This window comes from Macaca mulatta, chromosome 3, assembly GCF_049350105.2.
Source record: "Macaca mulatta isolate MMU2019108-1 chromosome 3, T2T-MMU8v2.0, whole genome shotgun sequence".
Lineage (NCBI taxonomy): Eukaryota > Metazoa > Chordata > Mammalia > Primates > Cercopithecidae > Macaca > Macaca mulatta.
The window spans coordinates 182956028-182983897 of record NC_133408.1 but is presented as its reverse complement, the minus strand read 5'-3'; the positions used below and the strand labels follow the sequence as shown (position 1 = coordinate 182983897).

At 45.8% G+C, this 27870-nt stretch overlaps 1 protein-coding gene across 17 annotated transcripts; it reads left to right on the top strand.

Annotated features, from left to right (window-relative positions):
- Positions 1-6077: 6077 nt before the first annotated feature.
- KEL (Kell metallo-endopeptidase) lies at positions 6078-27704 on the top strand. Of its 17 annotated transcripts, none has more exons than XM_028846405.2 (20): positions 6078-6535; positions 6866-6943; positions 7245-7386; positions 7639-7815; positions 10313-10437; positions 10763-10784; positions 10861-10909; positions 14180-14258; positions 14351-14539; positions 14767-14915; positions 16074-16203; positions 22502-22612; positions 24085-24183; positions 24438-24515; positions 24954-25054; positions 25241-25351; positions 25494-25561; positions 25776-25945; positions 26292-26387; positions 27405-27704. In XM_028846405.2, exons 2-20 carry the CDS (start codon positions 6920-6922, stop codon positions 27564-27566), a joined length of 2082 nt encoding a protein of 693 aa, XP_028702238.2. In that variant the 5' UTR covers positions 6078-6535; positions 6866-6919; the 3' UTR covers positions 27567-27704. The 17 variants fall into 17 exon arrangements, 14 of the variants coding, with proteins under 14 accessions (XP_028702238.2, XP_014990603.3, XP_014990605.3 ...); XM_077997598.1 differs by having other exon boundaries at positions 6218-6535; positions 6831-6943; XM_015135117.3 differs by having other exon boundaries at positions 10763-10909; positions 14196-14258.
- Positions 27705-27870: the final 166 nt, after the last annotated feature.

Genomic DNA, 27870 nt, shown 5'->3' with positions numbered 1-27870 from the left:
TTCTAAGATCCCAGCTTACTGAGAAGGTCCAGAATGGTCCATCTTCTGTAGGTGGTATAGCTCCTGGGCTCTGGTAACACCCCTTCTCCTCTTTGTTCCTCTAAACTAAAGATTTGTAGTAGTTTTCTTCTGTTGATAATTTTAGGACTGCTTCATTTTCCCTCCACCACCCATTTAACTTCTCAATTTTTCTATTACCTACATATCTAGTTAGATGTATTAAGTTTTCTCTGAAATACCTAGAGCTGTTTCTGTTTTCTTGGGAGGATTCCAACTGTTATAGACTTCTAAAAGTGGCCAGGTGCAGGGGCTTATACCTGTAATCTCAGCACTTTGGGAAGCCGAGGTAGGTGGATCACTTGAGCCTGGGAGTTCAAGATCAGCCTGGGCAACATAGTGAGACCTCATCTCTACAAAGTAAACAAAAATTTAGCCAGGTATGGTGGTGTGTACCTGTAGTCTCAGCTGCTTGGTCGGGCTGAAGTTGAAGGATTGCTTGAGCCCAGGAGAGGATGCAGTGAGCTGTGATCATGCCATTGCACTGTAGCCTGAGTGACAGAGTGAGACCCCATCTCAAAAAAAAGTGTACAATTCAAACCTGTACAGCTGGGAGGTTGAGGCTGCAGTGAGTCAAGATTGCAACACTGCACTCCAGCCTGGGTGACAGAACAAGACCCTGTGTATAAAAAAAAAAAAAAAGAAAAAACACAAGTCGAACAACTTGAGCAAGAATACTGAAGTCTCTGAGTGAACCAACAAGAAGTATAGGAACAACACATTAGTATGAGATCAACTTCCTCTTTCCACATCATACTAGTTGTTAAGTACAAGGTTGTCATGTGGCTCAACCCTGTAGAAAACCATTCACATTTTAGTTCATGTAATTGTCAATCCTTAAAGTTGTGCAGTTCACAACATGGTCATCTGTGTCTAAAAACAATGAGTAGGTAGACATTGTCAAACCTCAATTATCTTAGGTATTAATATTTATCTATTAGTAGGATTAAAGTTAGTCTTCGGTAATAGAAAGAAACTACAGTAGCCTAAAGAAAACAGTAATTTTCTCACATGTAAAAGTTTGTAGAGATGCAGTCTAGAGCCGATATGGCCACTTTTCTCCATGACGTTCACAGCACCCAGATGCTGGGTTCCTTTTAGCTCAAGAGCTCAATAGTTCCCTCAAGTGTGAACCTCATTCCTGTCATCCTTATCTTCCTAGAAGGAAACATTTTCCTTCTAGGCAGCAGAATAGAAGAAAAGACAAACAAAACAACAGCAACAACAAATCATGCAAGGCAATGGAAAAATACCAAGTGTCTCCTAAGGAAGAGTCCCAGTAACTGCTATATGACATCTCCTTGGCCAGCACTTTCAGGACTAGGTTAGTGGGTTTAGATAGTTCCTTCTTTCATCTATAATCTTTGAGGGGGAGAGAATCAGTTACCATACATTGATCTAATGCTTTGACCTTAAACTTAAGAGACTTTAGAAGATTTGGGTCCTTAAAGCCCCCTCAAAAGAAATAGAGACCAAACTTGAAACCTAGAAACATAGGTTTTCAGTGCTAGATTTTATTGAGGTGAAAAAAATTAGGTAAAAATTACCCAGCTACTTTAAAACTGATGTAGGGACTGACCGGGTTTTCCAACTCCTGGTCCAGTGATCTCTTCATGATAGGTTGCTTCACAGGAAAACTGTCTTCCTCCTGTGGCATATTAAACATGACTGCAAATTATTTGCAAATCCTTCCCTCAAGTGGTGGAGTTTATTTTAATCTCAACCGGCCTTGGGACTTGCATTGACAAACAGAATATGACAGAAGTGATACTGTATAACTTCCAAGCCTAGGTCTCCAGAGCCTTGCAGCATTTACTCTTGCTCTCTTAGAATCTAGTTGCCACAGGAACTAGCCCAAGCTAACCTGCTAGAGGGGCCTCATGGGAAGAGCTCTGAGGCACCTTGGCCAACAGCCACAGCCAACCAAGAACCATGTGAGTGAGACCATCCTGGACTAGGTAGCCCTGAACTGGCCTGCTATGTGAAACCAAACACGCAAATGAACTCAGAGGATACTTCAGCTGTTCCTAATTTGCCAATCCATAGAATGGAGAGCCAATAATTTTTTTTAAGGCACCAAATAAGGGGTTGTTTATTATGGAGTAATAAGTAACTGGTACGTTTGCTAAGAGGGAGACCACACACCTTGTCCCACTCTTTTGTTTCTCATTGTTCCAAGTGAGACATTTAAACATAAGAATAAATGCTTGTTCCTCTAACCATTGAGTTTTGGGTGGTTTGTAACAAAGCATTATTATGGTACTAGTTGACTAAGACCTTGGTTTTAGCAAGAGCTTATGTAAATTTTCTTGAGGAAACGTACGTTGAATTGACACAACTTACTAGAGTCTCTGTGTTCAGAGTACTACCTTCAACACCTGTTAGATTGGGAAGAAAAATGTGGTGGCATGTAGAAAATACCAAGAAGAAAAGAAAAAAGGACAAAGGTTCTCCTTTTGAGCTGTTTCTACCCGTATATAAGTAAAACTCCAGTCTTCTGAGCGTTTTCTTCGTTTTTGACATACTCGAGTACCAATACAGCTATTGATTGTTTAATGTATTTTAGTTGATTTAATAATTAAACAGAGGCTATGTATTTTAGTCTTCTTAGAGTCATATATCTATAAAAGAAAAAATGTATATAAAAATTAGAATATTGGGCCGGGTGCGGTGGCTCACGCCTGTAATCCCAGCACTTTGGGAGGCTGAGGTGGGTGTATCAGAAGGTCAAGAGATTGAGACCATCCTAGCCAATATGGTGAAACCCCGTCTCTACTAAAAATACAAAAATTAGCTGGACGTGGTGGCATGGGCCTGTAGTCCCAGCTACTCGGGAGGCTGAGGCAGGAGAATCGCTTGAACCCAGGAGGCGGAGGTTGCAGTGAGCCAAGATCACGGCACTGCACTGCAGCATGGTGACAGGGCAAGACTCAGTCTATATATATATATACACACACCTATTGAAAGAGGTCCATCTACTTATCACTTAAATTATTTCAAAAGCCAATTTGTGGTATACTGAACTTAGAAGTTACTCTTCCCCAAAGGAGCTCCCCAATTCTCAAGTGTTGCTTCCTTTGAAAGAGCAATCAGAACACCCCAAAGCCTGCCCCCCATGGTCTGTTTCTCCATCATCTTCTGGGCAAAGTCCATAACATTGCTTGTGACATCAAGGCTTACTTCGGTTCACTCAGAACTGGGTTTATTGTTCTTTAGGGGGTAACTTCTTAGTTGCTATCACTGCAATCAAGTGATCTTAGAAGCAAATTGCCACTCATGTGCACACTTGAGAGTGTCACAATAGATATATTAATGTCCTGTCCTTGATTTTGATACCATATCCACTGTGGATGGCAGCTGATTATGGATAGAATATTGTGGCAAAGGCCATGATCTTCAGATGATGAAACTGAATGTTGGAGAGTCTGAGAATACCAGCCCCCAAAACTGTCACCTCACAAGGCCAAGCAGTGAAAAATAAAGAAGATAAGAAAAATAAATAAACTCTTTAAAAAGAAGAGTTTAGATGAAGGAAGATGTTTACTATGAAGACACTTCCAAAAAACAGAAACTTAGTGACTGAGAGGCTCAATGGTTAAGGTTTTGGTTCAGTTCTCGGTTCTGACAATTATTAATTTTGTAACTTTGAGTAAGTTCACTGTACTTTCATATTACTCTGACTGCTCATCTATAAAATGGGGAAAATAATAGCTGTTATCTCCCTCACAAAGTTGCTGTGAAGACTGAAGGAAAACATACAAGCAAAACATTTAGCACATTCCTAGCACAAAGGAGGTGCTCCATAAAAAGTGGTTATTTTTATTATTACCAATATTTTATTTTGATACTATTATGACATCAAACAAAAGCTCCTGGAATTAGAATAAATGGACAGGACAATTAAGGCAAGCAGGAGGCAGCATCCACAAAGATAAATGCGGTCCATGTGCCACAGTTGTTAACACACCTCTTCTCTGTGTTTAGATCTGAGTGAAGGCTGTTGCATGGCCATGACTGGGTATGGCTGTGCTGGTGATGACTCACCATGGAGTAGGATACGGGTAATAAGAGGAAGTCATGCTCCTGAGACAGCTCCCAGGACGGAGGTTGCTTGGCTTTCAGGAGGCAGCTGAGTAGGAACGGTGGACCCGGCAGCTGTGCTGCCCTATCCCTGTGGCTGGCTCAGCTTCTCTGACAGGGAGAGAACCTAAGTCTACGCTGTGGTGGCTGTCCATAGGGGAATGTCACAGAGCACACTCTTTCTTCAACTTTCTCTTATCTAATCTAAGTGGTCTCTGTTATCATTTTCCCAGGGAAACATCAGCTCAGGGGATTTGATTGATAGAAAAGGAGTGAGGAAGGGAATATGTGTGAAGGAAGCTAAAAGCCCATGGGGAGAGTATTGGACTTTCTGTGGAAGGGAAGTTTGAAGACGAGGCACCATCAGGATGTACCCACACAGACCAAACACCTCTAGAATCCTGAGTCAGCATCTTCCCCTCATACTGATTCCTACTCCCTGCCTCAACCAAAATTCCATTGTTCGCTGGCATCACTATTCCCCTAGTCATGCAGAAATGGAACTTGGAGCTCCTCTGTGGCTCTATTATAAACCCCTCCTCCATTCAACCCATTACCATGACTTTATTCCATACAGTTTTTCTTTCTACACACTTCCCTCCCCTCTGCCATCCCGCTGCCTTCATCACTCCTGCAACACCAAACTAACCACTCTGTTTCTTGTCTTTATCCAATCCGTCCAGATCCCCAGTACCACACCAGCGTTTCTTAGATATTATTGTGTCTTGCCACACCTTTCCTCAAAAGCCTTATTTTCCCCAATGCTTTCTTTTCTAATGTATGAAGTTCTGACTTTTCTTTATGACTTTCATGATTCCCCACCAGCTGGCTCCAGGGGGCACAATGGCTTTACTCCACTTCTCCACACCCACCCTCATCCCAGCAAGTGCACCATGGCCCTGGCACAGTGCTGATGGAATCTGAAAATATCGCCAGGGAATCATTTGCAAGACTATCCTAATAAATTACATTTTTTTTTCCTGGAATGGGGAAACAAGGGACAGAGGGTGAAACACTTTCCCCAAAAAATGTGCTTGCCTCACTGAGACCACAGGTAAGGGCTTAATATGATGTGAGAAAGAGGATTTCTAACTTGGAATGTAATTCATTTCCTTGAATATTTAGAAAGCATCTTGGATGGGCAGGAATGAAAACCAGACACTGTACCTGCCATGACATAGTTTTCAATCAATAAGGAGATGAAGAGGCAAGCTACCAGTGTAACAGAAAGCAGAATGAAAGAAAGAGGGACTCAGTAAAGCCTTGTTCTTTTGTTGAAGGCATGAGATCCTATGAGGTAGGCATGGGCAAGTATTACCTTCATTTTCCAGATGACAAAACTTGCTTACCTGCCCCAGAGTTTAAGTGGCTTGCTTATTGTCACAGAGCTAATAATTAGCAGATTAGGGTCTCCTAGCTGGGTGATCTTTTGAATGCATGCCTCTGCCAGCAGCCAGCAGAGCTATGAAACACCGAAAGAAACAATTAAGCCTGCTTGGGAACAAGTGTGAAGGGGCATGGAGCTGGGAGGTCTCCTGGGAAAGGTGGCATTTGACCTGGGAATTGATGAATCCCAGAAAAGCCAATCAGAGAGGTGTGAAAACAAAACTAAAATGGAGACTGGGCCTGAAAAATTCCCAGGCAGACAAAGCCGAAGACCTTAAAAATAGCCATGTTCTTGCTAAAACTACAAACATAAGTGAAACTTAACTTGGGTCAATTTCCGATAAATGCTTATGACAGAAATAACAATTTAACCCCAGCCGATGATAAGTAGTCAACTAACATATGATTATGTGACTAGGGACTTTCCAAAAAGTTACTTTAAAAAGGCAATTATGTAACTGCAAACCAGTCAAATAATGTTTTATTTTGCTTCTGTAACTTCCCAGTAAATGCTTGCCTCTGACACTTTGTCATCGCAACATTAAACTTTTGTCAGTCTGGTGCTCCCCAATTCATGAATTGCTTCTTACTTAAATAAACTCTTTAAAATTTTACTGTGCCTCCTATTTTTTAATAGAGAAGAAAGGAGAGAAGGAAGAATATTTTAGAAATAAAGGAACTTCACGGGCAGAGTCACAGTGCGAGACAAGAGGAGCAGACCAAGGGCAAGATTGCTGGGGGAGTGAGGACTCCCTCCCTCTTCTCCCCTGAGAAGCTGAGATAAAGGGGGAGGAGAAACCTGGGTGCCCCCTACTGATAAGCAGGCTCCACCCAGAGGCCAGTCCTGTGTGTCTGGGGACAAGGGGGAAAGAGCAGCAGAAGTGTCCCTTCTCCAAGATCAAGGAACGGGGGTGGGGGCAGAAGGGGGACCGTTTCCTGGACCCCAGTCCTCCAAATCAGTACCTAGAGTAGAACCAGGAACGATTCTGGAGCCACAGAGGATAGACAGAGGGTAAGTCCCCTTTTGGAGTCAGAGGCCTTGGGTGGGGTGTGAGGGTGACTGTGTGCAAATGTCCTGCCCCCACTGCAGGGGAGGGAACCTGAGGCTTACAGAGTAGAAAGGGGGAGAGAGAGGGAGGTAATGGGAGAGGGAGTGAGAAATGGCACATTCAGGGGACAGGTTCATTCTGAAGCCCATCTGGGAAGACTGCCCTGAGATAAAAATATGTGTGTGGTGGCAGGGCGGGCAGCAAGGGTAACAAAATGGCCTGAGAAAACTCTTTTCAATGCACCGTTTCCTGCACCAGCTTCTCTCTCCTCCTTCTCCCTCCACTCACTTCAGGAAAGTGGGGACCAAAGTGAGGAAGAGCCGAGGGAACCCAGCCAGGCAGGTGGAATGGGGACTCTCTGGAGCCAAGAGGTAAGTGGCCTTCTCTCCTAGGGCTGGAATACACTGATGTTGTCACTCTGGGCTCTAAAATCCCACAAACATTCATCCCCTAACTGTCTGCTTCATCCTCACCCAAAACAGTTGACATGTTTTCTCATCTTCCAGGAGTTAAAGTAGGACTGGGTTTAGGAAGAGTTGGGATAATTATTTCTGTATAAAGTGACTATAACACTAACAGATGCATTCTCTCTCCCCTCTCCTCCTCCTCTTCCCATCCCTGTCTCTCAATCCCCTCCACCTTTTATCTTTCACCTCTTGGTTCCTCCCACAGAGCACTCCAGAGGAGAGGCCGCCCGTGGAAGGGAGCAGGCCATGGGCAGTGGCCAGGCGGGTGCTGACAGCTATCCAGGTTTTGGGCCTGCTCCTTTGTTTTTCTGTGCTTTTGTTCTACATCTTCCAGAACTGTGGCCCTCGTAAGCAAGATCCCAGACACCCTAACCCAGTCAGCCCTCGCCCAGCCCTGGCACCTGGGCCCAGTCCCTGCTCCTGGGGCTTCTGTGCTCCCTGACCCTTGGGGTCCCCATTGTTCTTCCTCTCTGCGTCCTAACCATTTCTTTTTCATTAGCTCCCCGCTTAGTTACTCACCTGATGTTCTTTGCCTAGCCCCTTGGGAGAGCCCTGGTCTTTTTGCCTCTTCTTTCCCAGCTCTGAGCTTTTCCCCACAGGCCCCTGTGAGACATCTGTGTGTTTGGATCTCCGGGATCATTACCTGGCCTCTGGGAACACAAGTGTGGCCCCCTGCACCGACTTCTTTGGCTTTGCCTGTGGAAGGGTCAAAGGGACCTATAATTCTTTTCAGGAGCTTGCCACAAAGAACAAAAACCGACTTCGGAGAATACTGGGTAAGGAAAGCAGGGTAGAAGATGCTCTGTGCAAGTGGGTGCCTAGAATGACCATGACTACTCCAAACCCTATGTAGTTGTGGAACAACTGGTTTGTGCCATCCCAGGTGGGATTATATGGATGGATGATTGGAGATGATGGGGGAGTAAAAGAGGTAGGACGGCGGGAGCTGCCTGGATTTGCTCCTCTCTCACTGTTTCCTGTTGCCTTACCTTGGGTACCCTTCTTCCATTTCTCTTGGTCCCTCTCTACATTTTTTTCTTTATCTGATTTCCATCTTCTTTGCTTCTCCATGTATCCATAATTACTCCATTCTCTCCAACTTGTCCCTTTTAGCAAGCTCCATCTTTGTTGCTTCCTCCAAATGTTCAGTTTCTATCCTATGCATGGTGTCTTCCTCCACAAGCATCTCCTCAGCACCTCCTGCATTTCAATTCTTTTGTCTGTCACTCTCATTCTCTAACCTCCAAAACCTCTAGTCTCCCAATGCCTCCTTTTCAACGTTATCCTCTCCCTCTCACCATGCCAAAGCTCTCCTCTCTCAAAATGATCTCTTGCTTCTTGCTTCTCCTTTGAAACCTTGGACCATGGCAAGCAAGTTGACCTGGAACAAGTGGGATGATAGAGATGGATGACTGGAGATGATGGATGGTGGTGGAATGAAAGGGGTAGGATAGTGGGGTGGGAAGTGAGAGAGGGCTTCATCACTGTGCATAAGAGAAAAAGTGGGTAAGTACAAAGGATATGTTGGAAGAATAGGAGAGCTGAGTTAATTGGCAGTGGAAGTAAAGTTCCTGCAGATGGGGGCTGGAGAGGAAAACTGCTAGGACTGAGAGGAAAACCAGAATGATACACTGTAACTGTGTAGGAGGTTGGAAGTGCGTCCCAGGAAGTTGGTGGATGGTGATGAGGATTTGGGAATAAGAACATATAAGATAGGCATGCGTTTCCAGTGCAAGGGAACCTAAAGAATGTGTTGACACTATCAATTAGAATCTGGGAAAAATAATGCACCCCTCTGCCCCCCTTTTTTGATGGGGAAAGAGTGGGAGGTGGACTCTCTTTGGGTAGATGGATACTTTCAGGGAAGGCTCAGAGATAAAAAGAAAAAATATGCTCGGGATAAATTCTATTGCCTACAGTGGGATGAATAGATTTCAGGGGGACTGAGGGTGGAAAGAGTGTTAGATATTAGAGGGTGGATGATTCAGAGAGACTTGCATTTGATTATTGTAGTGTGTTTGTTTGTTTCCTGGGATCAATGGATGAGAAGTCTGGACTAGGAGAGTCCTCTCCTGTTTCTTCTCTTTGCTAAACCTTTCCTTATGAGTTTTCTTCTCTCCAATTCCTTAAAGTTTTCTAGTTCCCTGAATTTGTCTAATTTCTTCAGTCATTTCTTTCTTTCCTGTCTTTCATTTCTCTCTTTTATCCTTTGCCCATATCCCACTTATTGCTACCTGTCTCTTTTCGTCCCTGTCTTTTCCTTCTTGATTTCTTTCCCACATTTCTTTTATTTTCCATATTGTCTTCTTCTCCTCATTCTCTTTCCCTGCTTTCATCATTTCATCAAGTTGGTCTATCCCAAATTGGGCAGTGCTCTCGTCCTTCTTATTTTCCTCTGTATTCCTCCCCCTCCTTCCATCTTCTGTGGGAGTCTTTCTTTCCTGTAAGCTCTCTGTCTCCCACCCTCCCTCTTTGCCTCTACACCAGTTGCCACTCCTTTAATTCTCCTGCCGACACAAAGAGTCAAACTCTGTAAAATATTTGAAAAGATTTATTTTGAGCCAAATATGAGTGAAAATGGCCTGTGATACAGCCCTCAGGAGATCCTGAGAACATGTGCCCAAGGTGGCCGGGGCACAGCTTGGTTTTATACATTTTAGAGAGGCACGAGACATCAATCAAATACATTTAAGAAATACATTGGTTTGGTCCAGAAAGGTGGAACAACTCAAAGGGGCAGGGGTGGCTTACAGGCTATGGGTGAATTTAAACATTTCCGGGTTGACGGTTGAGTTTGTCTAAAGATCTGGGATAGATAGAAAGGAAATGTTCAGGGTAAGATAAAGATTGTGGAGACCAAAGTTCTTTTGAAGTCTTATAGTGGCTGCCCTTAGAGACAATAGGTGACAAGTGTTTCCTGTTCAGATCTTAGTTAATCAAAAGATCTAGCTATGTTAACACAGATATGTTAATAGCTAATAGAGATTCTTTATAGATGCAAATTTTCCTCCACAAAGAACAGCTTTGTAGGGTCATTTCAAAATATGGCAAAGAATCATGTTGGGGGGTAAAATATTTTTATTTTCTTCTTTGTCTCATAATGTTATGCCAGAATCAGGTTGGAAAGTAAATCATGTTACATGGGGTTAAATAAAACCCATCTGATGAGAACTTATGATATAGGGCATGACTCCCCAGACCCCTTTGATAGGAATTTGGGCAAGATAAAAATAAAATCAGAGTTTAGTCCTCACTCCCATGCTTCCTTTCTAGAGGCCCGGAATTCCTGGTACTCAGGCTCTGGGGAGGAGAAAGCCTTCCAGTTTTACAACTCCTGCATGGATACACGTGCCATTGAAGCTGCAGGGACTGGTCCCCTCAGACAAGTTATTGAGGAGGTGAGAAAAGCTGGGATACTAACTTTTCTGGACACATAACATATGGGACCAATGCATGCTTAGGGCTGCCATTTTTTTCCTAGGGGGTGGATCTTCTTCCTAGGGCCCCCCAAGTTCTAGGAGAGAGATGGAGATGGAAATGGTTATGCCCTGTGGAAATATCAGGACCTTGGGAGAAGGCAGATAAAGGACAGATGTGGCGCCCTAGAGGAATCAAGGCGCCCAGGGCAGAGGTCAGGCAGTAGCAGCTGTGTAAGAGACGACCAAGACAATGAGGGATGGGCTCCACAGATCCTGTGCTCAGCCCTTTCTCTCTCCTTTAAAGCTTGGAGGCTGGCGCATCTCTGGTAACTGGACTTCCTTAAACTTTAACCGAACGCTGAGACTTCTCATGAGTCAATATGGCCATTTCCCTTTCTTCAGAGCCTACCTGGGACCTCATCCTGCCTCGCCACACACACCAGTCATCCAGGTGAGGGATGCACTGGCAAAGATACAGTTGGACCTGGCCTGACTCCATCTCTAGTCAATCATCCCTTAGAGGAAGGTTGCAGGTTGGGAAGAGAGGACACCTGTGTGATATAGGAAACAACCCAACCTTAAGGGAAAATTATTGATATGAAAGTCAGGGACATTAGCTGGGGGTGGGAAATGGAGCAGCAGAGCCAGTGCTGGGAAGACAGAAGTAGGCCTGGTCTTTCTTACTGTAAATCTGGATTAATCTCAGAGCCCCTTAACTACTCCTCCTATCTCTAGGATTGCTCTCATTTTATTTACTCTTTATTTTTACTAGAGGGAACTTTTCTAAACCAAGGGCTAACTATACTACTGTCTGTATTTAAATGCTTGTCAATGACCCAGTGGCTTGCCAGGTCATCAGAATCTAGTCCCTAATCTTTAGTAAAGCTTTGCAAGCACCTTGTGATCTGACCCCTACACACTTCTCCAGCCTTATCTCCTGTACATTCCTTCTCTCTTACCCCCAAGCCATGCTGACTCACTGCTACTTCCAGGAATATTTCTTAGTTCTTTGCCTATGCTGCTCCCTGTGCCTGCAACCATCCCCCACACTGAACCTGGAAAACTTACATGTTTTTCAAATGTTGGCTTTATTATCTCTTCCAGGAAGTCTTCACCGACACCCTGGTTATGAGTTAGATGAAGCCTTTCTCTCGCTTTTCTCATTTCCTCATGCTCTCAGCATTTATCACTCTGTGTTGAACATTGTGAGCCTCCTTAGAAAAGGACCATGCTTTATTTGCCTTTGTTCCTTAGGACCTAGCACAGGGCCAGGCAGCTAGAGGCTTTTGCCAGGTATATGTTGAGTGAGTAACTAAATAAAAACACTGGAGCTGTCACTATTGTGGTTAATGTAATACTATCTGCATATTTGGACCCTACTGTCAAAAGAGCCACAAAATTACTAGAGGATAAGTACAAAAGAATTGATTATCATTATGAGGTGTTCTAAAATTCAGTTCTAAACAGTGTGCTCAGGAGTTTAACTGATGTAGTCTTTGGGGGCCAGTAAAGATCTGGTTAAGAAGAGGCCCAGAGAGGAGAGAATGAGAGAAGGCGAACTAAGCAAGCCTTGAAACATGGTTAATTCACACAAGTGGAGGTGAAGCTATGGGGTGTTGGAAATCCTGAGCCAGAGGGAGGACCTGGAATGATGTGATTCCTCCATGGGGTCAGTGAGGATGCTGGTCTATTAACTGAGGATTTGGGAGGCAGAGTGGGGTGCAGTGGGAGGTAAAAGTGAGACTGAAGACATAAGGTTGAGCCTGATTATTTCTAAGAAGTCAGGCAGAGGTGAAACATTTGACATAATAGAAAAAAAAAAAAAAAGAGCTACTGAGGCCATCCAACTGTTAGGACAATTGTGCATACAGCAAATATTTTGATGGTTGTGCATAGTCAGCAGTTTTGAATGTCAGTCTGGGAGTGTCGAGGAAACTAAATGAGCATTTTTTGAGGCCCTGAGATAGAGGTAGAAACGGAAAGGAAGAGCCAGGCACAAGGATTTAGGCAACTTCACCAAAGTGATGATTGTCCATGCTGTTTCTAGAGGAGTTGGTGACTGATTGGATATAAATAAAGAAAGTGGGGGATTACACAATGATCCCATTGTTTTGATTTAGTGTGAATGGGAGAAGGGTGGTTATCATCAGTGTGAGCCTAGATAGTCTCTTGGGTTAAAAGCAGGTAGGAAAGATGGACTACAGAAGGAGAACTTCAAAGACTGAGGGCAGAAGGGAGCCAGGGAAGAGTGAGTACAGTTGGAGAGATGGGAGCTAGACCAGTATGGTGGGCCACAAAGGAAAGAAAAGGAGCTTCAGGAAGGAGGGGTCAGCTCAGAGAACAAGGAATGAGAAGACACCCTTGGATACCTAAAGATACTTTCCAAACAGTTATGGCAGTGGACACAGACTGTACGGAGCTTAGGAGGAAGGTAAGAAAGTGGAAACAGTGGGCATAGATGCTTTTTTGTTCCTTGAACTGTGGACATACAATGTAGCAAAAGGGTCAAGTGAAAGTTTTTTTCAAGACAGAAGGAAAAGTATATGGCTCAAGATAAGAGTGGGATATTGAAATTGGAGAAGAAAAGGGAAAGGGTAGAAGCAAAGATCTTCAGAATAGAATCAAGGATTCATCAGGGCCAGACTAAGGTGAAATATACATGGTGCTTACCTGGGGTGCTAATTTAAGAAGGTCCCTAAAACTCAGTATCATGATAAGTAGTATTTTAATACACATTCCTAAAAAATCAAAATCAATGCAACAATACATGATGAACCAAAATATCAAACTTTTCTTCATTATGAATTTTTTGACAAAAGATTATGCTTTTTTCCCCAAAATGGAAAAAATTCTATGTGAATCATTTTGAAAATACTAATGATTTTTCTTTTCAAAATGAATCAAAAATACACTGAGGACTTTTCTTGAACACAACATGATTCTTTTCAAAATTGACTAAAAGTATGTTTTTTGGGAGAAAAAAGTCCATGATAAGCAAAGTTTTGAGATTTTATTTATCATACATTTTTGGTAGTAATTTTGATTTTTTAAAATGTTAATTAAGTATTCATCTTGATTACTGAGTTTTTTTTAAAAAAGAGTTTATTTGAGCAAAGACTGATTTGTGAATTGGGCAGCATCCTGAAGGAGTAGAGGTTCAGAGAGCTCCACCCAACAATGTAGGCAGGCAGTATTTACAGAAAGAGGAAGTGACACCCAGAAACAACTTGATTGGTTACAGCTTAGCAATTGTCTTTAATGGACATGGGCTGATCACTTGACAGCCTATGGTTGCCTGAAGATCAACTGCTATGGCTGGCTGAGATGGAGCTACCTATTGCAAGAATATACTCCTAAGTTAGGTTGCAGTTTGATTACTGAGTTTTTGGTGTGTCTTAGATTTTGTACCTGGGACAAGTTCCTCACTTCACTCACCCTGGCGTTGTTCCTGAGACAAAGAATAGCTCCTTTTAGGATGCTGATTATTATGCTTCTGCCTTACTTGGCACACCCACATTGGTTGTAATACTCACCATCTCTTCCCATTCTCACATCTGGACTCTTCTCATGCCCCTCAACCCCTAATCCCTTCCTTTCTTTGTACTCTTGCTTCTCTTCTGTCCAGTCTTTAGGTCCATCTCCCAAGGCCATCTCCCATGGTATATTCCCCACCTCCCCACGCCTGCCCTCTCCATCTGCCATGCTCCCTGCTTCTCTCCAGTCTCTCTTGTGTCCAGATAGACCAGCCAGAATTTGATGTTCCCCTCAAGCAAGATCAGGAACAGAAGACCTATGCCCAGGTAAGATGGCACATGGACAAAGGCCCTGCCCTCTGAGGCCAGGAGAAAGGTGGGCACCTCTGGCACCTGTGACTGACATTTCCTTCCTCCAGATCTTTCGGGAATACCTGACTTACTTAAATCAGCTGGGAACCTTGCTGGGAGGAGACCCAAACAAGGTGCAAGAACACGCTTTCAGGTCCCTCATCATCACTTCACGGCTGTTCCAGTTTCTGAGGCCCCTGGAGCAGCGGCGGGCACAGGGCAAGCTCTTCCAGATGGTCACTATCGACCAGCTCAAGGTGCCTGGAACTGGGGGCCAGAAGACTGTGGGCATGGGAACCTTCCTCCCAAACATTACCTCATTTCCTTCTTCCTCCTAGTGCCCTTAATTCCTTTTCATTCTGTCTCTGGCTCCATCTCCTCCTCCAATTAGCCTCTTTTCTTCTTTTTCTCACACCCAAGGGGAAGCCCTTTCCCCTTCCTTCTCTTTTCCTTCTCCCCCTCAGCTTTGTGTCCCTCCTCTAAGGAAATTGCCCCTGCCATCGACTGGTTGTCCTGCTTGCAAGCAACATTCACACCGATGTCCCTGAGCCCCTCTCAGTCCCTCGTGGTCCATGATGTGGAATATTTGAAAAACATGTCACAACTGGTGGAGGAGATGCTGCTAAAGCAGAGGTTTGCCCCAGGTGGGATTGGGGAGATCATGGAAACGGAGGAGAGCCTGTGTACCATAGATCTTGGGGGCAGAGGAAACCTTGGGGAAGGCAGGCTGGTAAGGGCCTTCCAGGAAGATAAGAGGAACTTGCTACCTGTGGGGGCAGAGAAGCGTAGGGTGGGTGGCACAGAGAGGATGGAGGGATGTGTCTTGGGAGCACGAGTAAGGGAGGATACACACGACATGAAGAATGGAGGGTCAGCCAAGACACAAGGTCTGCTGAGAGTAGAACACCAGCCAGTCAAGAGCCTCTGAGCTGTAGAAGATGCTGGAAGACCCAGACACAGAGGACAGTTGAGTGCATGTATGTCTTTTTAGAAGCTGAGGACTGTGGGCTGGAGGAGGAGGCACATGAGATGAGGAGATGAAGATGGTGAAGGCTGGGGGTGCTTAGGGGAAGAAAACAAGAGGAGGGCCCATTCCTCAGGTGTGGTGTGAGGATTCTGGAGCTCTTATGGGAAACAATGTCTAAGAGCATTTCTGCTAGTATCAGGAAATCAAGGGGGTGTTGGGGTTGTGGACATGAGAGAGTGGCTCTTTGTTAGGGTCTCTGCCTCCTCTGATCCCTGGGTGGCTACCACCTGAAAGCAGTAGATTTCTTCCAAGGACTTGGGCCTAAGGGCCTTCTTCATGGTGGTAGCAGCATCTAGAAATCCTTTTTGAGGGAGGTAGCTGCCCGTTCACATGGGAGTGAGGAGGCTTACATAAGGGTGCAATGCAGTTCTGGCAGGAGCATTGCCGGTGGAGCAGAGAGGAGTCACAGAGACCAGCTTACTTCTGCTTGTGAGATACATCTGAGGACAACCTGAGATACCTTGACTGTGGAAGTAGAATCTGTTTCATGACATGAGTCCAGACTCCATCTAGCCCAGAACTTTCTTTCCCTGTGACTTTGAAGGCTGCTTCTTCATCTAGTTTTTTTACTAAGGAGCTAGATCCCACCCAACCTACACCACGAAAAGCTCTTTTTGACTTGGGTGCGATGTTAAAACAGTTATTAATACAGAGGAGAAGGGGCTGCCTTCAGGAGGATCAAGGTGACTTATATAAGAGGAGGCTCTTTTTGAGGCATCCCCAGATTCCTGGGGTATATGTGTGGGTCTCTTTTGTCTCCATAGGGACTTTCTGCAGAGCCACATGATCTTAGGGCTGGTGGGGACCCTTTCTCCAGCCCTAGACAGTCAATTCCAGAAGGCACGCAGAAAGCTCAGCCAGAAACTGCGGGAACTGACAGAGCAACCACCCATGGTGAGGAGAGGAGCGGGCGTATTTGCCCAGATACTCGAAAGGAGTATCTACTCTTTTGAGGGGTAAATGTTGGCATCTGTCTCTCAGGGAGGGGGCCACGATGGTAGATGCCCCTCCATGTCTTGGCTTTCCACAGAAGCAGGCAAGTTGGACAGACAAAGTTTAACTTGAAAACCAAGATACCATGTGCCAGACCTTCAGGCACACATCTCCCAGCCTGACTACTTCTCTGGCTTCTTGCTGGGTGTTTGAGCTCATATATAAAACTCTGAAATTGTCAAGGACTGCCCTTTCTTTGTCATTACGCTTATACTATTTGCTCAGGATAACTTGTACTTAGAGCTTACAATTTATTAGGATGAGAGAGAGAGATGTTAAGCAGTGGCCTTCCTTAATGTCTAGTTGATTTTATGTTCAAACATGCTTCACAAAGAGTTTATCTCTGATATCCAGTGGGATCCATTGGGCCACATGTAGGCTTTGTGGCACAGATGTGGATATAGCTGAGGAGGGGCCTGGGTAGAAAATGCATTTCACTCACCAGAGTCTACTTATTACATAAGACACAGAGATGCTCCTTTGCTGAGAATCTTGAAATCCCAAGTTGGATATATCCAAAAGCGAGCAGAAGAGTCTAGTACATTGGATATGTCCCAACCTCAGTGAAGGCTTCAGGTTAGTCTTAAAAATCACTGGATTTTTTTTCTTAGTAATTTGTGGGCCGTTTCCCTGCCTTGGAGAAACTCTCTGCTTTGGCAACCTAAAATTGCTGTGGAATTCAGAGAAGGAAAAGGCATTCACTGGGACTGGAATGTAGTTATTGCTTATCAAGGGCTAATGATGCGCTAGACACTCTTTGAAAACCTTTAGATCTATTAGCTGATTTAATCTTTACAATTCCATGAGGTACCATGGGTGCCATTTTGTTCCTGTTTTAAAGATGAGGAAACAGAGGCACGAAAGTTAAGGAAGTTGCTCAGGTATGACAGTAAGTTAGTGAAGTGAGGATTTGAACCCTGGCAGTCTGGCTCCAGGGTCTGTGTTGTTTGCTCATTGTGCTTAAAAAGCAGTCTTCCTGAGGAGCATCACTTGGGTTGGAGAGTCGCCAAGAAGCTTCTGCCCAGCTTTTCTCTTGATTCAGGTGAAGCAGACCAGAGCCCCAAGTTATCTTAATTGGGATTGCTACAAAATCCTGGCAACAAACAGCTACCTATAAACGCCAGCACCATAGCCTCATGGCACTTCTTGGAGGTTGTAAGAGTGCTAATGTTGAGGCTCAGGCTTAAAGAATACAGAAGGGTTAGATGTCCTGAAGCCATTATCTTTTCTATTAGGACACGTAATTGTCCTTGGGCTTAAAAGCTGAATTAATCTCTGCCAACAAATAGTTGTGTGACCTTGGGGAAGCCACTTCCCCTTTCTGCGACAATAGTATAAAAGATGACACTTAATGATAATAGCTGATATACATGGAGTAGTCATTGTCTGTTAGCACTTAGGACAGGTTATTTCGTTTAAATCTTCCAGAAACACTTGGAGGTTTACAATCCCTGTTTCTCAGATGCAAAAATAGGCTTAGAAAGGTCAAGAAACTTTCCCAAGACCACACAGCTCACAAGTAAATGAACAGACTCCAAAACAGATGTTTTGGCTCATAAAGTCATGTTTTTAACCACACACTGTACAGGATTGAGAAATAAGTAGGTGCTACAAACAAAGGTTAGAAAACTTTTTTATAAAGGGCAAGATAGTAAATACTGACTTTGTGATCCATAAATGGTTGGTGTTACAACTGCTCAACTCTGTCCCTGCAGTGCAAAAACAGCTATACACTAAGTAAATGGATAGGTATGGCTGTGTTCGCAGGGGATCCTAATTTAGACAGCAGATATGGGGATCCTGATTTAGACAGCAGATATTTTTGGAGTTCCCGAGAGGGAGAGATCAGGGAGCATTTGAAGGATCAGTGGGATCTCTGTGCAGGAGGTGGAACCGACAAAAAGTTTAGAGAGAGGAAGAAGTTTTCTGGTGAAGAAAGGGGTATCATCTCATTGGGATAGGGCAGGAGGCAGGCTGGCTAAAACTTGGTGCAGAGTGAAGGATCCTCCTGGTGGCTCTGGCTGAGAGGGGAAGACTAGGCTTGCATGGCAGGCTGTGTCCACTGATGCCCGTGGAGCATGCTCCGGGTGTTTGAGAATCAGCAAGGAAGCCAGGGCACCTGGATCAGAGTGATTAGGACAATAGTGGGGAGGGAATCAGAGCAGGAAGGAGAGAACCATACAAGGTCTGGTAGGTCACTGAAGGACTTTTGCTTCTCTCTCTATGAAATAGAGACATGCAGAGGGATTTATCTCATTTGTATTTTAAAAGAACATATTTTAAGGTTAGCAATGGGATGTCCTGATGATGAGTGATGTGAGAGGAAGAATGGAATCAAAGACATGACCTAGAGTTTGGCCTTGATATGATCAAAATGTTTGGTTCAATTCAGTGGCCATTAATTACCGACTTCTGATCATATTCTTTTGAATGAATTATACTCTATAGTGCCCTTATACAGAAGATTTCTAAATCTCATTATTGGACCATCTTTGGATGATTAGTTTTGAATAGAGTTATAGTCAATGAAAATGGCTGTTAAGTCAGGTTTTCTTTTGTGAAATTTAGGAAGGTGGGTTTTGAGAAGTAAAAGCAGAACTTCACATTTGTGATGATTAAATGTGAATGATTTATATTCAGCCCAACATCTCAATTTATTCAGGTCTTCCAGCTTTGGATCATTTGCAGTTTTATTCAGTGTATCTTCATCCAGACTACTGTTAAGATCCTGAAGGGAGAAGGGCATTGGTCAGGTTATTGAAGACCTAGCTATGGATTTATGCATTCGTTTTTGTAACAAACATTTGTTGAGAACCTAGTGTACTTCAGGTACTTCTCCAGGCACTTGGAATGCAGCAATGAACAAAACAGACAAATAAATAACCTTGCCTTCAGCTGTATATCCTGGTGAAGGAAGAAAGGCAATAAACAAACTAATAAAATAATAAAATATGTTAGGTTGTGTTATGAAGGAAAGCAAAACAGGAAATGAGGAAAGGAAATGCTAAGTGAGTGGTAGTTAGGATTCTTAGTAGGAATGTCAGGGGAGGTCAAGTTAACTTGATATCATTCACCATTGATGTTTACTTATGATTTGGCCAGATGAGACTCCACTGTAATTGCACTGTCATTCAACATCAGTTTCTCTAATTCACTAGGACTCAATCTGTATTTTCCAAGAATGGCTAAATCAAGATAATGCCAACAGAGTGGGGTAGTGCCTTAGAGTACTTGAAAGGTATTATTTCACCTGATCCCCAAACCTGTGAGGAAGGTAGACTAGATGTTGTTTTCATTTTGACAACTGGTGTCACTGAATCACAGGGGTTTAAGTTAATAACTCAAACTTAGTAAGTGCTAATACTCTATTCAGTGGTAGGATGGTCGTGGTGCTTGAGGATGTATTTCGTCTATAGATGGGTTTTGTTAGCCTGTAGAATCTTTTGCAAACATTGAATTAATCACCAATATTCAAAAATTAGGATATGGCATGCCAGCATTCAGTTTTCCACCCTGTGTGTGTGTGTGTGTGCCCGCGCCAGGTTTCCACGCTGTGTGTGTGTGTGTGTGTGTGTGCGCGCGCGCGCACGTCTGTGAAGCTTGGGAAACACTGGACTAGCCTTCTCCTGTGGCGACAACTGACTGTCGCTACATGGCGCAGCTGGGGGCTGGGTGCGTTCTCTGTAGCCCCACCATGCCCTGTGGCTCTGATGTTGCCCTGCTGTTCTCTGTTATGCCTCCACATGGCCCCTATTGGAGTTTGGGGGTTCTGGTCTTTCATATGCCTTAGTTACACAAGACTTTTAGCCAGAGGAATTTTTATTATTTTGACATCATTTTTCTTCAGTGATCCTATCATAGTCCTTAGTAGTTACACATTATTTTCCAAGTGTTCAAAAACTGTCTAACGATTCGTTCTACAATTTTGCTTAGAAATTAACGTTAAAGTTTCCTGGTTGGCCTGTAATCCCTAAAATTTCCTTTCATCCTATAGAAGATTGGTCAAATTTTTGCTTCCCTCCGGACTTGTAGAATTTGTCCTGATTTCTATCATTTCTCAAATACTATTTGTGGTTCTGAGGTTACATGTGCAACTTTTTTTTTTTTTTTGGTGCCCTAAAATTAGTCCACTGAGTTTCTTTATCTTGGGTTTGAAATATTTTTTCTATTGTTTATATTTTGGAGACTTTTTTTTCTCTAATTCTATTTCTCTCCTTCTCTCTCTCTCTGTAACTCTCCCTTTGCAGTCAGTGTGGTATACACTACCATTCCACATCTTGAGAGACAGCTGTAGCAGTAGTCTGCAGTGGCGATTATACTCTCCAGCAGTCAGGTCCCATGGCAAAGCATGTTGGAGAAATGATCAGGCTCCAGCAAAGGGCATCAGGAAACAAATCAAGAACAGGAGGGTGAGCAGGGTAGGCAGATCCACACTTCCAAGCTCAAGTGAGCTCTCTTTTGATGCTGGTTGCTGCTCCAGGTGTAGCAACTGTCTGATAAGAGGTATTCCTGGAGCCAAGCTTGTCCAGCAGAATGTGGCTGGCAGATTCTCAACTTGGCCCTATAATTGCTTTCAGACCCGGATTTCCTTTTAGTTCCTGTTGTTTCAGAGCTCCAACTCATGCAGCATGAGAAGAATCTGAGCCTCTTCTCTTTATCAGAGACAAGGTTGGCCAGGTGCGGTGGCTCATGCCTGTAATCCCAGCACTTTGGGAGGCCAAGGCAGGTGGATCACTTGAGCCCAGGAGTTTGAGACCAGCCTGGCCAACATGGCAAAACTCCATCTCTGGTGGTAGCCACCTGTAATCCCAGCTACTTGGGAGACTGAACAGAAGACTCACTTGAACCCGGGAGGTGAAGATTGCAGTGAGCCGAGATCACACCACTGTTCTCCAGCCTGGGTCACAGAGTGAGACTCTGTTACAAAATAGAAATAAAAATAAAAATAAAAATAGACAAGGTTAGCAGACCTCGAGGTGCAACAGAACACAGATGTGGGCAGCCAGGCCTGCAGCAACCTCCAAAATGATAACCTCTTTAACTGGTGGGTTCAGAAGTTTCTTCTTCAGTGACTACCAGACTGGCCTCTTTGGTCTGTTTCCTCTAGTGGGATGCACGTAAACCGCCTCCGTTCCCAGGACCAGCCTAGCTCCTGCAGAGAGAGTATTAGTGGCACCCTTCCTACCTTCCCTGTGGACAGGTCTTTGGGAAGTAAAAAAATCACAGGAATAAAGTTTTGAGGCTTCATCCTGCCTAACCCAAATTAGCATATTAGCTGGTATTTATCAGTTCCAGCTCAGCTTTCCCTCAAGCCAGCTACCTCCTCCTGCCCCTGGGTTCCTTGAGTTTGTGTCTCCATTTACCCTGTGTCATCTCTGGGTTTACACCTTGGTCAAGTTTTCAAAGCCATTCAAGCCTACCGCCAAGACCTTCTCAGCGTCTGTCTCTTATGTTTCTCATTCTCGAGGTCCTCAGCTGGCACTGCCCTCTTGGGTGTTTGTCCATGGCCTCCTGCCTCTGCAGTGAAAGCCCTCCACCTTCCCGTTCTATTCTCTCCTCTCTGACTTGGCTGGAAGTCTTCCAGCTCTATGAATTTATACAATGAGTCTTGTCTTGTGTCCTCTTTTCCTAGCAAACAATATGGCATCTAAAACCCAGTTCTACTCTGATAATTTTCTTCTTTATAAGATGCTACAGTATAATACACCATGCCCACCTGGAGAGAGGATAAGGGTGATGGTGGTAGAACAGAATTTCCATCTGCAATCTCCGTTTTGAGCAAAGAAGCATGGAGGATGGGAATCATTGCTGGGACCCTGGAGTAGAGTGGTTGGGAGGGGTGGGGGGGAACAGGGGGAACATCAGATTGCCGAGGTATGAGGTTTGGGTTCTCATCTTCTTCCCAGGAGCCTCTTGGTCCCCCAGAATGATGCCTCCTAGAGGCCTTGCTGTCAAATTCAATAGGCAATAACATGAAGGATTTGCTCAGCCAGGCTCATGAGACCAGCTCTGAGGAAGATGTGCTTATTTTGTACTGAGTGGTGATGTGCGTCACCCTAAGGGGTAGTAAACTGAGATGAATCCCAGAAAGTCCCGTCAAAAGAGCACCCTCTGGGAATGAAGATCTAGTGAAGACTGGGGAGACAGATGAGGAAAGAGCCCTGAACAGGAGCCACTCATTCCAGCTTTGTCTCCATAGCCCGCCCGCCCGCGATGGATGAAGTGCGTGGAGAAGACAGGCACGTTCTTCGAGCCCACGCTGGCGGCTTTGTTTGTTCGTGAGGCCTTTGACCCGAGCACCCGAAGTGCTGTATGTGAGAGCTCTTCCCAGCCCACATCCCTCCACCCCTTCCCACCCAACCCAGCCTTCCCTCATTCTATTAACTTTGACTTTCTCAGTGGTATGTGTGACTGGGGAATCAGGCAGTCAGAGAGAAGGGCCACTGAGAGATGGAACCCAAAGGCCTTCTCCATCCCTGGGGTGGAAACAGTTCAGCTTTAGGCCACAGAGTCTCCATGACATGCTCTCACTTGGACAAATCACCCAACTTTCCTGGTCTTGTGTTTCTTCAACCATCAAATGAGAAAATCGAGCCAGGCACGGTGGCTCATGCCTATAATCCGAGCACTTTGGGAGGCCGAAGCGGGCGGACCACCTGAGGTCAGGAGTTTGAGACCAGCCTGACCAACATGGAGAACCCCATCTCTACTAAAAATACAAAATTAGCTGGGTGTGGTGGTGCATGCCTGTAATCCCAGCTACTCGGGAGGCTGAGGCAGGACAATTGCTTGAACCCGGGAGGCGGAGGTTGCGGTGAGCAGAGATCATGCCATTGTACTCCAGCCTGGGCGATAAGAGTGAAACTTCATCTCAAAAACAAAAACAAAGACAAAACAACAACAACAACTAAAAAAAGGAAAATTGAACACTATCATCTCTAAGGCTCCTCCCTGTTATCTAAGATTTTTTTAACAACACATGACGTGACGTCAGAACGGATGACATAATCTTGCAGAGGGCAAATAAGTCAAATAAATCAACACTGAGTACTTTCTGAGTACCTACCACATGCCTGGGACTCCTTCAAGTGCTTTGCATGAACTACGTCATTTAGTTCCTGTTATTATCCTGATTTTATGCAAGAGGGAACTGAAGCAAAGAGAGGTTAAGTGACTTGCCCAAGGTCACACAGTTACCGAAAAGCAGAGACAGGGTTTGAACTCAGGCATTCTGATGCCAGAGCCCAGCCTCTTGATATTGCCTTTCATTTCCCTCCAAGAAAGGATTTACATGAGGTGGCAGGTGGCTGGGGAAGCAGTGAGTACACACTCAGGTTGTGAAGCCGGGGAGACGTGGGGGACTGAGCTGAAGAGCTCAGGAGGATGAGGAGAGGGAGTGGACACTAAAAAAGATGGTGTGAAGACAAGGGCCCGGAGCCAGAGGAGAGAACGACAGCCCTCTCCTCCCTCTGCTTGCTGGGAGGTGTTCCTGCCCCCGGGAGTAAGGACACTGTCTTTCTCCCGCGTGAGGCTACTATATCCCATGGAAAGGAACTATATCTCCCTGATGGCCCTCACGGATGGCCAGGCCCCACCTTCCCTTTGTGGGCTTGGCACTGCTTCCTTTCTCCACAGATCCTTTAGTTGCTTTAGTTGAGCTGCTGCTCAAGCAACAGCTGCAGCACAGGCAGCTCCTTGGGGCCAAGGTCTTTTCCAAGGGTCTTTTCCAGGCTGAGGCCTCTTCTGATCCTGTCCCCCTGTCCCCGGACCTCACTCCCACAGGCCATGGAATTATTCACTGCGATCCGGGATGCCCTCATCACTCGCCTCAGAAAGCTTCCCTGGATGAATGAGGAGACCCAGAACATGGCCCAGGACAAGGTCAGATCAGGCATCCTGGCTGGTATGGGAGCCTGTGCGGGGAATGGAGTATTGGACCAAGCGAGATGGGGACTGGAAACAAGTGCCAAAGGCCCCCTAGGCACAAGCGAAGTAGGGAAGCCACTGGGCTGCATACACACACTGGCAACAATGTGAGAGGCTTGGGAGGCAACAGTGGGACAGAGCAACGAGTGGGAGAAATTCCCTCTGGTAGACTCGAAGAGTGTTCCTACCCCCTCTGTGTCTCTCTCCAGGTTGCTCAACTGCAGGTGGAGATGGGGGCTTCAGAATGGGCCCTGAAGCCAGAGCTGGCCCGACAAGAATACAGAGATGTGGGTCCCTGTGTTTTCCAGCTCCTTCTCAGTCCTTGACTTCTCCTCACTTCTCTGACCATCCTGAGTCTTTGTTGGACACTCAGTTTTTCCCTGGGTGACTCAGCCCTGTCCTTGCCCTGGTGCTGGCTGGGGTCGATGGGGGAATATCCACACTGGGTCTTGTTGGCAGAAGAATAGAATCTTTTCAGGTCCCAATGCATGTCCCCACACACATGCATGCATCCTGTGACTTGTCTGGGCGTGTTCATCTGTGTGCTGATCTGTGTAAAGCCTCTGTGTGCTGTGTGGTGATGCCACCGGGTTGCTGCCTCCTAATCCCTGGATGCCTGTGTGTCAGGGCTTGCCTGTTTTGGGTCAAATGGTCCCCTTGGTGTATGTCAGCATGCATCTGTAGAAGTCTCTGTGTGCCCAAGTCACCGCCTGCCTCTTCCCCAGATACAACTTGGACCAAACTTCCTGCAGTCTGTCCTGAGCTGTGTCCGGTCCCTCCAAGCTAGAATTGTCCAGAGCTTCTTGCAGCCTTGCCCCCAACACAGGTATGAGTGCAGGGGAGGCACAGGCACTCCATCCTGGAGAGATCCATCCACGATTCGTAGGAAAGGAAGCCAGGGCTCAGGGCAGGCAGCCTGAATAGTAACGGCAGTTGGGAGGGACTGCGTAGGTCTCAGGGTGGCAGGGCAATATGTGGTGGGGGCTGGAGTTCACTTGTGCTCTTCCCACAGGTGGAAGGTGTCCCCTTGGGAGGTCAATGCTTACTATTCAATATCTGACCATGTGGTAGTCTTTCCAGCTGGACTCCTCCAACCCCCGTTCTTCCACCCTGGCTACCCCAGGTATGGGTTACTCTCTGAGGGTAGGTAGGGAGTTTCCCAAGAGGGGCCGACAGGTGTTATAATGAATGGGACTTACAGTTGGAGAATTGGGGTCAAAAATGCCAAAAGATTCTGGGGGTCAAACAAGCCCTTGTCTCCCTAGAGCTGTGAACTTTGGCGCTGCTGGCAGCATCATGGCCCACGAGCTGTTGCACATCTTCTACCAGCTCTGTGGGTAACAGGGGCCACTGGGAGGTGGGATTATAGGGAACCTAAGGGAAGGCCACAGGGGGGCCTAGAGGGGAAAGGGAGGTTATTTAAGGTTTGAGGTGGGGCAGTCCTGGGAACTTTGCCATGCTCCTGGGAGCTGGGTCAGTTTGTGGTACCACCCACATCTTCACCTCGGCAGCACCAACCCTATGTTCTCTTGCCCTGTTTTCAATAGTGCTGCCTGGCGGGTGCCCAGCCTGTGACACCCATGCCCTCCAGGAAGCTCTCCTGTGCCTGAAACGCCATTATGCTGCCTTTCCATTACCCAGCGGAACCTCCTTCAATGACTCCCTCACATTCTTGGAGAACGCTGCAGACGTGGGGGGGCTAGCCATTGCGCTGCAGGTATGCAAGTGTCAAGGGCCACAATTTATGTGCACTGGCAGACTAGAAAACATGTGCTCAAATTTTCCTGCCACCCTTCCTGACGCAGGTACAGTTGCATGGATTTCTGCCCTTCACATGCCCCCTGAACAGACGGCAACCTGGGGATCCCCCTCCTACCCCAGAGATCTTCTGTTTTTAGGACATCTATAGGTCTTCTGGGAATTACTCTTTCTTCTGGCTCAGATCAACTTGTCAGTGCAGAGCCAGTGAGCAAGGGCCATGGGTTTTGGGTACTGTGTGGAGGGACTTACAAATGGCCACAGGTCTAGAGCCTGAGGGCCCTTCTCCACCCACCCCTACCCAGGCATACAGCAAGAGGCTGTTATGGCACCGTGGGGAGACCGTCCTGCCCCGCCTGGACCTCAGCCCCCAGCAGATCTTCTTTCGAAGCTATGCCCAGGTAGGTACAGCCACCTCCTGCCACAGCTTGCTTTATGTCAGTTTGAACGCCTTATTACTGAAGCTCATGGAACTCCCCTCCTTGGACACTCCGCCAAATACCCCAAACCCTCTGCTGCAGATGTCCTCACTGTCATCTTTTCTCATCCCTCCCTACCCCTTGGAATCACCCCTCAGATGACTACCGTTTCTTCTACCTAATTCAGCACCCCTACAACTCCAAAGGTAGAAAAAACTCTACTCCCAGGTTCCTCCAGGAGAGGAGACCAACTTTTTTCTCCTCTCATACCCCCAAAATGCAGATGCCTTAAAAATAAGCCTGTGGCTGGGCGCAGTGGCTCATGCCTGTAATCCTGGCACTTTGGGAGGCCGAGGCGGGTGGATCACTTGAGATCAGCATTTCAAGACCAGCCTGGCCAACATGGTGAAACCCCGTCTCTACAAAAAATACAAAACTTAGCTGGGCGTGGTGGCGGGCACCTGTAATCCCAGCTACTCGGGAGACTGAAGTACGAGAATCGCTTGAACCTGGGAGGCGGAGGTTGCAGTGAGCCAAGATCCTGCCACTGCACTCCAGGCGGGGCGATAGAGCAAGACTCAGTCTCAAAAAAAAAAAAAAAAAAGCCTGTGACAGGCTGACTGTATGCCACATTCCTCTTCAGACGCCTGACCTTAGGTATGGCGGCCACTTGACATCACCTCCTTAAGCACCTTCTGTTCCCTCAACAGACTCAGGTGCCAGGTCTTCAACACACTTAGATTAGACTTCACCCCAGAGCTCCTGTGCTAGACCCCACCTCTCGGTCACTGATAAATGGTATCATTATACAGCCCAGGCCCTCCTCCTGGACTACTATCACCAGATTAAGTGAACTATACATTTCAAATGCTCCATGTGGCCCTTGGAGCACTTGATCCCCTGTTCCCCTCTTTGTCTGCTGTCCCTGATCACCCCTTGTCACTAGGTCAGCCTTGTCTTGTGGACCCTCCTCCTTCAATGACCTCTCTTCCTGCTCAGGTGATGTGTAGGGAGCCCAGCCCCCAGGAATCTTACGACACTCACAGCCCTCCACACCTCCGAGTCCATGGGCCCCTCAGCAGCACCCCAGCCTTTGCCAGATACTTCCGCTGTGCACGTGGTACCCTCTTGAGCCCCTCCAGCCGCTGCCAGCTCTGGTAACTTGGTTACCGAAGATGCCACAGCACAGAAATATCGACCAACACCTCCCTGGTCACATCCATGGAATCAGAGCAAGATTTCCTTTCCACTTCTGTTCCAAAAATAAAAGCCGGCACTTGGCTTCTGCTTGTCTCTTAATGACTTGTTCCTGCTATGTTCTATGCCTAGAAGTCATTAACTATAGGGGAGAAAAATACCTGAAGTCAGAAAAGATAAGAGGGAGAAATGCCAAAAATATTTCATGGACACAAGAAAAGGAAAAAATCAACAATTGGTGACCTGGTGGGTTTGAAGACCACCCAGT

Bases quoted from the DNA above. Each gene is read 5' to 3' on its own strand.
- KEL (XM_077997593.1), top strand. From the start codon at position 6,749: ATGTGTGTGGTGGCAGGGCGGGCAGCAAGGGTAACAAAATGGCCTGAG. The intron at 14,540-14,766 runs GTGCCTGGAACT...CCCTCCTCTAAG, and splicing joins TCACTATCGACCAGCTCAAG to GAAATTGCCCCTGCCATCGA. The intron at 24,184-24,437 runs GTCAGATCAGGC...GTCTCTCTCCAG, and splicing joins AGAACATGGCCCAGGACAAG to GTTGCTCAACTGCAGGTGGA.